The sequence below is a fragment of the Cololabis saira genome, chromosome 11 (assembly GCF_033807715.1).
Source record: "Cololabis saira isolate AMF1-May2022 chromosome 11, fColSai1.1, whole genome shotgun sequence".
Taxonomy (NCBI): Eukaryota; Metazoa; Chordata; class Actinopteri; order Beloniformes; family Belonidae; genus Cololabis; species Cololabis saira.
The window spans coordinates 1,883,202-1,899,327 of NC_084597.1; the positions used below are offsets into that span (position 1 = coordinate 1,883,202).

General features: G+C 40.6%; 1 protein-coding gene across 1 annotated transcript in view; it reads left to right on the top strand.

The window, feature by feature from the left end:
- The first annotated feature begins 12,767 nt into the window (after positions 1–12,767).
- The window catches only part of LOC133454890 (rab9 effector protein with kelch motifs-like), a 34,792-nt gene continuing 31,433 nt past the window's right edge, over positions 12,768–16,126 (top strand). The window contains exon 1 of the mRNA XM_061733605.1: positions 12,768–13,120. Within this exon, the coding sequence (XP_061589589.1) occupies positions 13,047–13,120 (74 nt within the window). The 5' untranslated portion in view covers positions 12,768–13,046. The remainder of the gene's footprint in view (positions 13,121–16,126) is intronic.

Here is a 16,126-nt window from a genome sequence, read left to right on the forward strand (position 1 = left end):
TGGCGAGTTAAAAGCTAGAGAGTAAAAATGAGTTTTAAGATGATATTTAAAAACAGCCGTAGAAGGAGCCGGGTGTAGGTGCAGCGGCAGCTCGGTCCAGAGTTCGGGGCCAGTTACTGAAGAGTCAAGTCAAGTCAAGTCAAATTGTATTTTATATAGCACAGAAACAAACGGCTGAGCCGCAACCAAAGTGCTTCACAGAAAGTGCTTTAAAAAGCGAAGACATAAAAAAGGGACTAGAAAAGGGCTAAGAGAAAACATCTGAATAAGACAGTATAAAAGACACTAATTAAAAGCAAAGGAAAAAGGTGGGTCTTTAACTGAGATTTTAAAATATGTAAGGACTGGGCCGCCCGGAGGTGTAGGGGAAGGGAGTTCCAGAGTCTGGGGGCCACAGCAAAGGCTCTGTCCCAGTTATAGTACCAGTAGTACCAGTTATAGTACCAGTAGTACCAGTTATAGTACCAGTAGTACCAGTTATAGTACCAGTAGTACCACTTATAGTACCAGTAGTACCAGAGTTTGGGGGCCACAGCAAAGGCTCTGTCCCCCCTGGGTTTAAGCTGGTCCTGGGCACTTCCAACAACAGTTGGTGGGCTGACGGGGATGCTCTAGATGGATGTGGTGGTGGAGAATCTCAGACTGGTATGTGGGGGCCAGGAGGCCGTGGTGGTGGAGAATCTCAGACTGGTATGTGGGGGCCAGGAGGCCGTGGTGGTGGAGAATCTCAGACTGGTATGTGGGGGCCAGGAGGCCGTGGTGGTGGAGAATATCAGACTGGTATGTGGGGGCCAGGAGGCCGTGGTGGTGGAGAATCTCAGACTGGTATGTGGGGGCCAGGAGGCCGTGGAGGGATTTGTAAGCAGTCAGGAGAAGTTTGAAATGAAGACGGTAGCGGATGGGGAGAAGAGGCCTGGTCTCCCTGCTCTTAAGCCATGGGGGGGGGACTGTTAGAGCTGGTCAGCTGACCTAAGAGCCCGAGAAGGTCTATGAACCGTTAAAAGACCTCAGATATGAGAAGGTGCAAGACCATGTAAAGATTTCAGAACAAATAAAATCATTTTATAATGGATCCTATAACGGACGAGGAGCGAATGAATAGCCGGGCGGGGCTGGACACGATAAGGTCAGATATCTCGCAACCTGGCTGGACCACGTGACTGATTCAGCGATTAAACCCTCAGGCTCCGTTCAAAGTTCAAGTTCAAGTTTATCTATATAGCACTTTTTTTTTTTTTTTCACCTTGTCTGCACACATATTAATGATTGATACCATGACGGTAGAAACCAAAGGTATATATATGTGCATTATTACTATATTTAATATATATACATATATATACGCATACATATGCGTACACATACATAAATATACACATACAAACCCAGTGACTTTTTTTTGTTTTTTTTTTGTTTTTTTTGGGGGGGGGGGTGGTGGGGGGTGACGACATCCACTGCCAATCCAGGAAGCAGGAACACACGGAGACACACGTCAAGCACTGGAAATCTGCAACAAAAAAACACAAACAAAACACGAAACCGGCACGGAGCCGACCAAAACACGAACAGCAATCGACCCAAATCTTGAGATCTGATCGCAGTCTGAGCTAAGCTATCGCTACCGCTACCTAACCCCAAAAACTACAGAGCAAGCATGCAGGTGAAGAATCCAGTGTGTATGTCTGTGTGTGTGTATGCGTGTGTGTGTGTGTGTGTGTGTGTGTGTGTGTGTGTGTGTGTGTGTGTGTGTGTGTGTGTGTGTGTGTGTGTGTGTGTGTGTGTGTGTGTGTGTGTGTGTGTGTGTGTGTGTGTGTAAAATAAACCAAACAAAGCTCCACCTGAAGTGTGTCTATAGTGGGAGGGGGCAACCCCGCCACCCGCGAGACTGGAGGCTGACACGGAAGAACCTGGAACCCAGGCCACCAGCAACCCCACAGAGAAGAACCTGGAACCCAGGCCACCAGCAACCCCACAGAGGAGAACCTGGAACCCAGGCCACCAGCAACCCCACAGAGGAGAAGAACCTGGAACTCATACCACCAGCAACCCCCCAGAGAAGAAGAACCTGGAACCCAGGCCACCAGCAACCCCACAGAGAAGAATCTGGAACCCAGGCCACCAGCAACCCCACAGAGGAGAACCTGGAACCCAGGCCACCAGCAACCCCACAGAGGAGAAGAACCTGGAACCCAGGCCACCAGCAACCCCACAGAGGAGAAGAACCTGGAACCCAGGCCACCAGCAACCCCACAGAGAAGAACCTGGAACCCAGGCCACCAGCAACCCCACAGAGGAGAACCTGGAACCCAGGCCACCAGCAACCCCACAGAGGAGAAGAACCTGGAACCCAGGCCACCAGCAACCCCACAGAGAAGAACCTGGAACCCAGGCCACCAGAAACCCCACAGAGAAGAACCTGGAACCCAGGCCACCAGCAACCCCACAGAGGAGAACCTGGAACCCAGGCCACCAGCAACCCCACAGAGGAGAAGAACCTGGAACCCAGGCCACCAGCAACCCCATAGAGGAGAACCTGGAACCCAGGCCACCAGCAACCCCCCAGAGGAGAACCTGGAACCCAGGCCACCAGCAACCCCACAGAGAAGAACCTGGAACCCAGGCCACCAGCAACCCCACAGAGGAGAACCTGGAACCCAGGCCACCAGCAACCCCACAGAGGAGAAGAACCTGGAACCCAGACCACCAGCAACCCCACAGAGGAGAAGAACCTGGAACCCAGGCCACCAGCAACCCCACAGAGGGGAGAAGTAGGAGGGAGGCAACCCCCCCTCCCGAACTACGTGTCCTTGTCAAATGTATTTATTAAGTGTTGAATGTGCAGTGTCTACATTGTTGTTAAAACCGTGAGGCGGGGAGTGCCAGGCCACGCGGGACAATGCCCCCCACGACCCGGACCCCCCGCCCCTCGCCTATGTGCGTATGAATCGTGTAGGGGGGGGAAGGAGGGGGAGCGGAGGCCGGAGGCAGGAAGCAGGACCAGCAAAGGTAAGACACCCGCGCTCCCCCACCGGTCCTCCAGTTGACGGGGGCCGGCCCTCCGAGCCGGGCCAGGGCCCCACCGTACCTCCACGGGCGCCCCCGGCGCCGCCGGAGCCCCCAGACGGAGGGGGAAATGGCCCAACATCCCCCCCATTCATACTGACAACATAAGACATAGACACCTGGGAATGGTGCCGCCGCGCCCGCCCGTGCACCCCCCGGCCAGGAGAGGCCCGATCCCCGGACCCGGCCCCACCCCCCCCGGAGCCACCCCGGCGGACACCCCAAGGGTCACGGAGTCCCCACATCCGCAGGGGCACTTGGCCCCCGCCCAGCGACGGAGGACCAAGGCAGCAATGCCCCCCCAGCGCAGACAGCCACCCCCCACCCAGGCAGGGCCGGGCCCTCCGAGCGGGACCCCCACACCCACGGCCCAGCCCCTCCCGGGAAAACCGGAGATGCCCAAGCAACCGCCCCCCGCCCGAGCCCCCCCCAGCCACCCCCCCCCACCGCCATGAGGCAACCCCCCCCATAGGCCCCCAAGGCCCCCACCGGCCAGGGACAGGGCCCCACGGCCCCCCCCACCGCCCCCCAGGGGCCACCAGAAGCCCGCGCCCCAGACACCCCAAGCCGACCCCCAACCCCAAGGGCTACGAGATCATCACCCCCCCGCCCCCACTAGGTAACGAAGCCAATAATTGGGGACCACAGAGAGTGCAATTCAGCCGAATGTTGTTCAGTGGAGGCAGACATTATCTCACTACTAATATGATCTGATAAAAGATTCTTAAAATGGTTGATACATAAACTGGATTTTTGTTTCCAATTTACTAGAATGGTTTTCTTTGCGATACATAAGGCAGTGAGAACCCGGTGTGTCCAATTAGGATCTATTTGAGTGTCTCCCAGGTGACCTAATATACATACCGTGGGGCACACTGGGATTCTGTGGTTGATCCATGTGGATAAATCCTCACAAATCTCCTTCCAGAACCTCTGTACCGGTGTACAGAACCATAAAGCATGCATATAATTATCTGGGGTGTTCTCTGTGCACTGTGAACAGATATTAGAGGTGAACAAAGCCCATCTGGAACATCCTTTGTCCTGTATAATGTATTCTATGAAGAACTTTGTACTGTATAAGTTGTAAGTTTGGGTTTTTAGTCATAGTAAACGTATTTAAGCATATTTGTGACCAAGAAAACTGGTCGGTATTAAGAGAGAGATCCGCCTCCCACTTGGAGATCGGGAGAGAGACTGAATTGTCCAGTTTAGACACTAACCTGTAGAGTTTTGATAACAACTTTAAAGTGCTTAGATTCAATAAATCTATTATCTTAGCGGGAAGTTGTAAGTCTAATTGGCTAATTTTGTATGTTTTATTTATTATGGCCTTAAGTTGTTGATACTCTAAAAATGTATTACTGCTAACTCCGTAATTTTAGCTACTTTAAGAAATTCCCACCAAGCTGATAAAGTTGTGCTAATATTAATGCTTTTGAAACATTGATGATGTTTGATACTTTGACTAATGAATGGTAACTCTGAGATTTCTAGTTCATTAAAAAACACTTGCTCTGAGTCCAGCCATTGACTATCTAAAGGATGATCTTTTGACCATTTTACAATATACTGTAACTTACTGGCTATGAAGTAATACTGAAAATTAGGTAACTCTAAACCTCCATATTCTTTGGATTTTTGCAATGTCTTTAAACTAATACGTGGAGTTTTATTTTTCCACAGAAATTTTGAAACATATGAGTCCAATGATTTAAACCAGGAAAGAGGGGGTTTGCATGGTATCATTGAGAAAAAATAATTTACTTTTGGTAAAACCATCATTTTAATGGTGGCTATTCTACCCATGAGCGAGATGGGGAGAGAGCTCCATCTGGAAAGATCATCTTCTATTTTCTTTATAAGCTGAACATGATTTAATTTTATTAACTCTGACAGCCTAGGGGAGATGTTTATGCCTAAATATCTAATGTTCCCTGATTGTAATTGAGTATTGGTTATATTCCTAAAATTGCAGTTAACACACAAAACAGTGGATTTAGACCAATTAATAGAATAATCAGACAGAGATGAAAATCCCTCTATAAGTGCAATTGTCTGTGATAGTGAAGATCGTGAGTTCTGGAGGAAGAGGAGTACGTCATCCGCATAAAGACTTATTTTGTGCTCTAATATTTTGCATTGTATACCTTTAATATTTTGATTTTGTCTAATAGCTGCTGCTAAAGGTTCAATAAATATTGCAAATAATGAGGGAGAGAGAGGGCAACCCTGTCTAGTGCCTCTTTGCAAGGTAAAACTTGTAGAGATTTGATCATTTGTCCTTACACGTGCCTTGGGAGAGCTGTATAATATTTTTATCCAGTCAATGAAAGATTTGCCAAATCCAAATTTATGCAAAGTTGCCAATAGAAACTTCCAATTTACCTTATCAAATGCTTTTTCCGCGTCTAAGGATATAATAGTAGTCTCCTGTTTATTGATACTCGAATATTATATTTAATAATCTGCGAATATTAGTAGAGGAATGTCTACCTTTAATGAAGCCTGTTTGATCCGGATGTATAATAGAAGGGGTGACTCTTTTCAGACGTTCAGTAAGGGCCTTGCTAATTATTTTAAGGTCTACATTTATCAATGAAATTGGGCGGTAGCTCGATGGGAGCAAGGAATCTTTGTCCGATTTTAATAAAAGATTAATATTAGCAGAGTTCATATTTAAGGGTAAGCTTTTATTCTCCCTAGCATTTAGAATCATTTTATACAATGTTGGTGCTAATATGCTCCAGAATTCCTCCAGCTGGGAAACCATCTGGGCCCGGAGCTTTATTATTGGGCATATGTTGAAGAGCTTCATGGAGTTCTCCTATTGAGAGCGGTGAATCTAAATTCGTAACCTGTTCCTGATGTAACTTCGGCAGATTAATGTCTCCAAGAAACACTTACTTATTATACACTTATTTTGTAATGCCACGTTTACGTATAAAATTTCATGAAACTTTTATTTTGTAATGCCACATTTAAGTATATATGTAAGCCTTTATTTTAGCAAAAATTTGTCTTAAATCTTGGTCCAAGGGTGTTCATTTTTGAATTTTTAAGCATTAAAAAGTTTCATTTCATCGTTTTGAGGAGAATCTCCTCAATCTGTGTTGCCAGGTTGGGCAGGTTTCAGCCCAATTGGGCTGAAGAATATAAGTTTGGGCTGCTTTTTCCTGGTTTTTACTAAATATTTACGAGAAATTATTCATAAATAATGTAATAATTGACGGTTTTAACGTAAATCATTTTTAATTTGAACCGGGTTTTTCATTATTTTGGCGGGTTGTACATCCCGTTTGGACTGGATATTGTGAGATCTGGCAACCTCGACCTAAATTTAGTTTGAAAATTGTATTAAAAAGTCTTAAATCTCAATCAGAGGGTCTTAATTTTCGAATCCTAATCATTAAAAAGTTTTATTCTATTTTGAGGAGAATCTCCTGAATCCGCGTTGCCAGGTTGGGCAAGTTTTAGCCCAATTGGGCTTTAAAACAGATATTTGTGCTGCTTTTCCTGTTTTTACTAAATATTTAGGAGAAATTATTCACAAATAATTCAATAATTGACGGGTTGAACATAGAAAATGTTTGATTCAGGTTGTTTTTTTTTCATCTTTCGGTGCGTTTTATGTTGTGTTTGGGCTGGAAATGGGCAGATCTGGCAACCTTGTCTTAAATTTTCTTTAAAAATGGTATTAAAACGTCTTAAAAATCAATCAGAGGGTCTTAATTTTTGAATCTTAATCATTAAAAGTTTATTTTCATGGCTTTGAGGAGAATCTTCCGGAATATGTGTTGCCAGATCTGGCAAAGTTTCAGCCCAATTGGGCCTTTATTTTTTATTAATTTATTTTTTAATCTATTTTTTTTCCCCCTAGGCGAGCGAGACTACGGCCCCCCCATCGACCTCTGGGGGGCCGGCTGCATCATGGCGGAGATGTGGACCCGATCTCCCATCATGCAGGGCAACACGGAGCAGCACCAGCTGACCCTGATCAGCCAGCTGTGCGGCTCCATCACGGCCGAGGTGAGGGCCGGGGGGGCCAGGAGGGGTGGCCACCAGGGGGGGACGTTTTTTTCACAAAACTTTGACTTTTTTTCTCGACATTTCGCCTTTTTTTCTCAACATTTCGCCTTTTTTTCCGACATTTTGACTTTTTTTCCGTGCATACGTTCCTTCGTGCGTTTTCAACATTTCAACGTTTTTCAAAAAATGTTTACTTTTTCTCGACATTTCACATTTTTTTTCCTTTCTTTCTTTATTCGTGCGTGCGTGCGTTCTTTCGTGCGTTTTCAACATTTTGACTTTTTCTCAACATTTCGCCTTTTTTTCTCAAAATTTTTACTTCTCTACATTTCGACTTTTTTCTTCGACATTTTGACTTTTTTTTCGTGCGTGCGTTCTTTCGTGTATTTTTCAACATTTCAACTTTTTTCCTCAACATTTCCACTTTTTCTTTACATATCAACGTTTTTCACTTTTTTGACTTTTTTTGACTTTTTTGACTTTTTTTCTAGACATTTCACTTTTTTCGTTTTTTTCCTTTTTCGTGCGTGCATGCGTTTTTTCGTGCGTGCATTCTTTCGTGCGTTTTCAACAATTCTGACTTTTTTTCTCGACATTTCGCCTTTTTTTTTCTCTAAATTTTTACTTTTTTTCTCGACATTTCGACTTTTTTCTTTAACATTTTTACTTTTTTACGTTTTTTCGTGCGTGCGTTCTTTCGTGCGTTTCAACATTTCAACTTTTTTCTCAACATTTCCACTTTTTTCTCTACATTTCAACGTTTTTCACAAAATTTTGACTTTTTTCTCGACATTCCGCCTTTTTTTCTCTAAATTTTTACTTTTTTTTTCTTGACATTTCCACTTTTTTCTCTACATTTCAAGGTTTTTCACAAAATTTTGACTTTTTTCTCGACATTTCGCCTTTTTTTTCTTCAAATTTTACTTTTTTCTTCGACATTTTGACTTTTTTTCAGTTTTTTCGTGCGTCCGTTCTTACGTTTTCAACATTTCGACTTTTTTCTCTACATTTCAACGGTTTTCACAAAATTTTGACTTTTTTTCTCGACATTTCGACTTTTTTCTCGACATTTCGCCTTTTTTTCTCTAAATTTTGACTTTTTTTCTTGACATTTCGACTTTTTTCTCGACATTTCAACGTTTTTCACAAAAGTTTGACTTTTTTTCTTGACATTTCGACTTTTTTCTCGACATTTCAACGTTTTTCACAAAATTTTGACTTTTCTCTACATTTCGACTTTTTTTTCTCGACATTTCAACACTTTGGGGACCCCTAAACTGTTTCCTAGGGGGGCCAGATGGTCCCAGGGCCTCCGAAACTGGTTCTTAGGTACTGTTTCCCCCCCTGGTGACCCCCCCCTCACCTCTGACCTCCCCCCCCAGGTCTGGCCCGGCGTGGATAAGAAGTACGAGCTGTACCAGAAGATGGAGCTTCCGAAGGGCCAGAAGAGGAAGGTGAAGGACCGTCTGAAGGCGTACGTGAAGGATCCGTACGCCCTGGACCTGATCGACAAGCTGCTGGTCCTGGACCCGGCCCAGCGCACGGACAGCGACGACGCCCTCAACCACGACTTCTTCTGGTCCGACCCCATGCCGTCGGACCTGAAGAACATGCTCTCCACCCACAACACGTCCATGTTCGAGTACCTGGCGCCGCCGCGCCGCCGCGGCCACCTGCCGCAGCAGCAGCCCAACCAGAACCGGAACCCGGCCGCCACCAGCCAGACCGAGTTCGACCGGGTCTTTTAGTGGACAATTCACCACTTTTATTTTGAAAAAAAAGGTCTTTTAGTGGACGCTTCACGACTTTTATTTTGAAAAAAGGTTGTTTTTTTTTTCCAGGTCTTTTAGTGGACACTTCACGACTTTTATTTTGAAAAAAGGTATTTTTTTCCGGGTCTTTTAGTGGACACTTCACGACTTTTATTTTGAAAAAAACGTCTTTTTTTTTTCTCCGGGTCTTTTAGTGGACACTTCACGACTTTTATTTTGAAAAAAAACGTCTTTTTTCAGGGTCTTTTAGTGGACCCTTCACGACTTTTATTTTGAAAAAAGGTTGTTTTTTTTCCGGGTCTTTTAGTGGACACTTCACGACTTTTATTTTGAAAAAAAGGTCTTTATTTTTATTTTTTTTTCCTTTTGCACATTTCTGTTAGTTGTATAATTGTGTTCCACGATTAAAAATGTGTATTTTGTACAGAACAAACTATGTTTATGATGTGTGGACTTTTATTTTGAAATGCCGTGTTTACCTATTACATTTCATGACACTTACTTTCAAATGCCTTGGTTACATATTATATTGAATTTTATTTTGAAAGGCCACGTTGACATAATACTTGAGACTTTTATTTTAATAATTATTTTATTTTTGCAGCCTTCAGGGATTTCATGAAGTCCATGGTCTCTGTATTTTTTTCCAAAAAGTCAGTGTTGACTTCACGTCCGGTAGGCTGAATAAATCTCAGCATCCTGCAGACATTCTCCACCTGGTGAAAGATGAAGACAAGAATTGTTAAATGATACAGTTAGAAGGGAAAGCTGACTGCGCACGCACGCACACACACACACACACACACATATACACACACACACACACACACACACACACACACACACACACACACACACACACACACACACACACACACACACACACACACACACCACTTAAAAAAGAGAATTTGCAGTATCTTTATTATTATTATTATTATTATTATTATTATCTGATTTATGTTCAATATAAGACAAAGAGTAGTTAGTTCTTCATCTTTTGTCTCTTCCATCTCTTTAAAAACACATTTGTTCATTAATCAGTAATACAATACAAATACAAAGATTGAAAATGCTGACATTTAGACATCTGGGTTTTCAGAATAATGTGAAATCACAACATAAATGTATACATTGTATTTTATTACATATATATATATATTACATATATAGCTTTTACTGCCGGTTCGACTCATCATCACCATCATCATCACCATCATCATCATCACCATCATCATCACCTTCATCATCTTCATCATCATCATCACCTTCATCATCATCATCATCATCATCATCATCACCATCATCATCACCTTCATCATCTTCATCATCATCATCACCTTCATCATCATCATCATCACCACCTCCCCCCCCCTCACCCTCCCCCCCCTGCAGCTACACCTCCACCATCCCCCCCCTCCCCCCCCACTGCCCACCTTTTCACACCTCACCTCAGCCAACCCCCCCCACCTCTGTCTACCCCCCTCCCCCCACCCAAGACCCTGCCTGCACTGAAGATCTCTGTGGAAGACGTGTGCCGGCTGTTCAAAAGGCAGAAGATCAGGAAGGCTCCTGGCCCGGACGGCGTGTCCCCTTCCTGCCTGAGAGCCTGCGCCGAGCAGCTGGCTCCCACCTTCACACGGATCTTTAACCGGTCCCTGGAGCTGTGTGAGGTGCCCTCATGCTTCAAACGCTCCACCATCATCCCAGTCCCCAAGAAACCCACCATCACAGGTCTAAATGACTACAGACCCGTCGCCCTGACGTCTGTGGTCATGAAGACCTTTGAGCGACTGGTGCTGAGCCACCTGAAAGACACCACAGGCTCCCTGCTCGACCCCCTGCAGTTTGCCTACCGGGCAAACAGGTCGGTGGATGACGCAGTCAACATAGGACTGCATTACATCCTGCGTCATCTCGACACCTCAGGGACTTATGCAAGGATCCTGTTTGTGGACTTCAGCTCTGCGTTCAACACGATCGCTCCCGCAATCCTCCACCAGAAGCTCACCCAGCTCACCGTGCCTGCCCCCACCTGTCAGTGGATTACCAGCTTCCTGAGTGACAGGAGGCAGCAGGTGAGGCTGGGGAGCATCACATCCAGCACCCGTACCATCAGCACTGGCGCCCCCCAGGGGTGCGTCCTCTCGCCACTGCTCTTCTCCCTCTACACTAACGACTGCACCTCAGGGGACTCGTCTGTGAAGCTCCTGAAGTACGCGGACGACACCACCGTCATCGGCCTGATCCGGGAAGGTGACGAGTCCGCGTACAGACGGGAGGTGGATCAGCTGGTCCACTGGTGCAGTCAGAACCACCTGGAACTGAACCCGCTCAAGACTATGGAGTTGACAGTGGACTTCAGGAAAAACCCACTGCCACTCCTCCCCCTCACCATCCTCAACAGCACCGTCTCCTCCACAGACTCCTTCAAGTTCCTGGGGTCCACCATCTCCCGGGACCTGAAGTGGTCCACCCACATCAACTCCATCAGGAAGAAGGCGCAGCAGAGGTTGTACTTCCTGCGGCAGCTCAGGAAGTTCAACCTGCCACAGCAGCTGCTGATCACATTTTACACTGCAATAATCCAGTCTGTTCTCTGCTCCTCCATCACTGTCTGGTTTGGATCAGCCACCAAACTAGACAGGCACAGACTGCAACGGACCATCAGGACTGCAGAGAGGATAGTTGGGACTAACCTCCCATCTATCGACGACCTGTACCGGTCCAGGACCAGGAAACGGGCAGGTCGAATCTCTGCCGACCCCTCACACCCGGGACACCGCCTGTTCCAACTCCTCCCCTCTGGACGGCGCTACAGAGCACTGTACGCCAAAACCTCCAGACACAAAGACAGTTTCTTCCCGCAAGCGGTTGCTCTGATGAACTCCCACAAATAATAAGTCTCAGAGTAACCAAACACGTGCAATAAAATCGTTAATAATCATGTCTGCCTCACTCTGCTGCACCTCTCACTTTTGTACTTCCTTTTGTATAATTTTTTGTATTTTTTGTATAATTTGTCTGTTAAAATTGTATATAGGTTATACTTATACTTTATTCTTATACTTATTCTTATTTTTATTCAGAACTATCCTTCTTTTATCACTACCTCAAACTGCTGCACCTTAAAATGTTAAAATGTTTATATGTATATAGTAATACCACATTTGTTTATTGTTTATTTGTTTATTGTTTATTTTTTTTTACTACCAAAGAGCGAAATAACCGAATCAAATTCCTTGTTGGACAATGTTCGAACCTGGCCAATAAAGCTGATTCTGATTCTGATTCTGATTCTGATTCTGATCAGAGTAACTAAACACTATACCGAAAAACTTCAGGACTTTAGATTCTTGTTGGACGAAGAATTACAATTTTATACTTTTGAGTGTCTGACGGAGTTGACTTAAACCAAGTTCTAAAGTAAAGCATGTTTATTTTTTTGTTGTTTTTATTTAGAACCTGTTCCTTTACATGGTTAAATAGCTAAGACCCTTCTCTCAAGAAATATACAGTTCCAATGAATGCATTTAAAAAAAAGATTTTTAAAACCTGTTTTGTCCCTTATCTCAAGAATCCCTGATATATATATATATATATATATTTATGACATAACATGTATTTGCATTATTACATTATAACACATATATATATATTTATATATTTTTTTTTTTTCTTGTTTAAAAAATTGTGTTCAATAAAAATAAAAGAAAAAAAGAACATGATTAAAACTACGGATACATGTCTATGATGTTCAGAGCCAGTAACTCACTGTAACAGCTGTTACTACTCTGCGTTACTGTAACGTCCAGTTTGGGAAAGTTATGATTGATTGTTTTAGATAAAAAACGGAAAATCTGCAGCGACCGGAAGAGGAAGTGGAGGAACAGGAAGCACATGTTAAAAACTAATAATGATGCTTTTCATTCACAAACTCTCCCAATGAACTGGTCTACGGCATTTTACAATCGGTTTGACGCTTGTTATTTAAAAGAAAAAAGCAGTTATGTAAATATCCGCAGTTTTTTTGTGTGTGTTTTTAGTCTGTCGTTTACAATCTGGTCGTTACTGGGATTTATGTGTTTGTAACAAATGACCCGGGCCAGAAGTGCGTTATTATTGCCAGTTTTATCCCGGAGGAAACTCTAACGGCAGCTCCGTCCCCGTGTGCCGGCAGATATGGAGCTTCTCCCGGGGCCGGAGCCGCTTCTCCCGGTGCTGGAGCCGCGGGACGAACCGCGGGACGCGGTTTGGTGAGTGTCGGTTTCTGCTGCCCTGTCGAGAAATGCTCCCGCCGCATAAACTGATAGAAGCGTCTGTCCGTCGATGTTTGCTACCCTATCAAAAAAGCTGCCTGTAGCTCCTTATAATGTAATAATTTCACCCTATAATGTAATAATTTCACCCTATAATGTAATAATTTCACCCTATAATGTAATAATTTCACCCTATAATGTAATAATTTCACCCTATAATGTAATAATTTCACCCTATAATGTAATAATTCCACCCTATAATGTAATAATTTCACCATATAATGTAATAATTTCACCCTATAATGTAATAATTTCACCCTATAATGTAATAATTTCACCCTATAATGTAATAATTTCACCGTATAATGTAATAATTTCACCCTATAACGTAATAATTTCACCCTATAATGTAATAATTTCCTATAATATAATAATGTCCTATAATGTAATGATTTCACCCTATAATGTAATAATTTCACCCTATAATGTAATAACTTCCTATAATGTAATGATTTCACCCTATAATGTAATAATTTCACCCTATAATGTAATAATTTCACCATATAATGTAATAATTTCACCATATAATGTAATAATTTCACCCTATAATGTAATAATTTCACCCTATAATGTAATAATTTCACCCTATAATGTAATAATTTCACCATATAATGTAATAATTTCACCATATAATGTAATAATTTCACCCTATAATGTAATAATTTCACCCTATAATGTAATAATTTCACCCTATAATGTAATAATTTCACCCTATAATGTAATAATTTCACCCTATAATGTAATAATTTCACCCTATAATGTAATAATTTCACCCTATAATGTAATAATTCCACCCTATAATGTAATAATTTCACCATATAATGTAATAATTTCACCATATAATGTAATAATTTCACCCTATAATGTAATAATTTCACCCTATAATGTAATAATTTCACCATATAATGTAATAATTTCACCCTATAATGTAATAATTTCACCCTATAACGTAATAATTTCACCCTATAATGTAATAATTTCCTATAATATAATAATGTCCTATAATGTAATGATTTCACCCTATAATGTAATAATTTCACCCTATAATGTAATAACTTCCTATAATGTAATGATTTCACCCTATAATGTAATAATTTCACCCTATAATGTAATAATTTCACCCTATAATGTAATAATTTTACCATATAATGTAATAATTTCACCCTATAATGTAATAATTTCACCCTATAATGTAATAATTTCACCATATAATGTAATAATTTCACCCTATAACGTAATAATTTCACCCTATAATGTAATAATTTCCTATAATATAATAATGTCCTATAATGTAATGATTTCACCCTATAATGTAATAATTTCACCCTATAATGTAATAATTTCCTATAATGTAATGATTTCACCCTATAATGTAATAATTTCACCCTATAATGTAATAATTTCACCCTATAATGTAATCATTTCCTATAATGTAATAATTTCACCCTGTAATGTAATCATTTCCTATAATGTAATAATTTCACCCTATATTGTAATAATTTCACCCTATAATGTAATAATTTCACCCTATAATGTAATAATTTCCTATAATGTAATAATTTCACCCTATAATGTAATAATTTCACCCTATAATGTAATAATTTCCTATAATGTAATAATTTCACCCTATATTGTAATAATTTCACCCTATAATGTAATAATTTCCTATAATGTAATGATTTTCTATAATGTAATAATTTCCTATAATGTAATAATTTCACCCTATAATGTAATAATTTCATCCTATAATGTAATAATTTCCATAATGTAATAATTTCCTATAATTTAATGATTTTCTATAATGTAATAATTTCCTATAATGTAATAATTTCACCCTATAATGTAATAATTTCACCCTATAACGTAATAATTTCACCCTATAATGTAATAATTTCCTATAATATAATAATGTCCTATAATGTAATGATTTCACCCTATAATGTAATAATTTCACCCTATAATGTAATAACTTCCTATAATGTAATGATTTCACCCTATAATGTAATAATTTCACCCTATAATGTAATAATTTCACCCTATAATGTAATAATTTCACCATATAATGTAATAATTTCACCCTATAATGTAATAATTTCACCCTATAATGTAATAATTTCACCATATAATGTAATAATTTCACCCTATAACGTAATAATTTCACCCTATAATGTAATAATTTCCTATAATATAATAATGTCCTATAATGTAATGATTTCACCCTATAATGTAATAATTTCACCCTATAATGTAATAATTTCCTATAATGTAATGATTTCACCCTATAATGTAATAATTTCACCCTATAATGTAATAATTTCACCCTATAATGTAATCATTTCCTATAATGTAATAATTTCACCCTGTAATGTAATCATTTCCTATAATGTAATAATTTCACCCTATATTGTAATAATTTCACCCTATAATGTAATAATTTCACCCTATAATGTAATAATTTCCTATAATGTAATAATTTCACCCTATAATGTAATAATTTCACCCTATAATGTAATAATTTCCTATAATGTAATAATTTCACCCTATATTGTAATAATTTCACCCTATAATGTAATAATTTCCTATAATGTAATGATTTTCTATAATGTAATAATTTCCTATAATGTAATAATTTCACCCTATAATGTAATAATTTCATCCTATAATGTAATAATTTCCATAATGTAATAATTTCCTATAATTTAATGATTTTCTATAATGTAATAATTTCCTATAATGTAATAATTTCACCCTATAATGTAATAATTTCATCCTATAATGTAATAATTTCCTATAATGTAATAATTTCACCCTATAATGTAATAATTTCCTATAATGTAATAATTTCATCCTATAATGTAATAATTTCCTATAATGTAATAATTTCACCCTATAATGTAATAATTTCACCCTATAATGTAATAATTTCACCCTATAATGTAATAA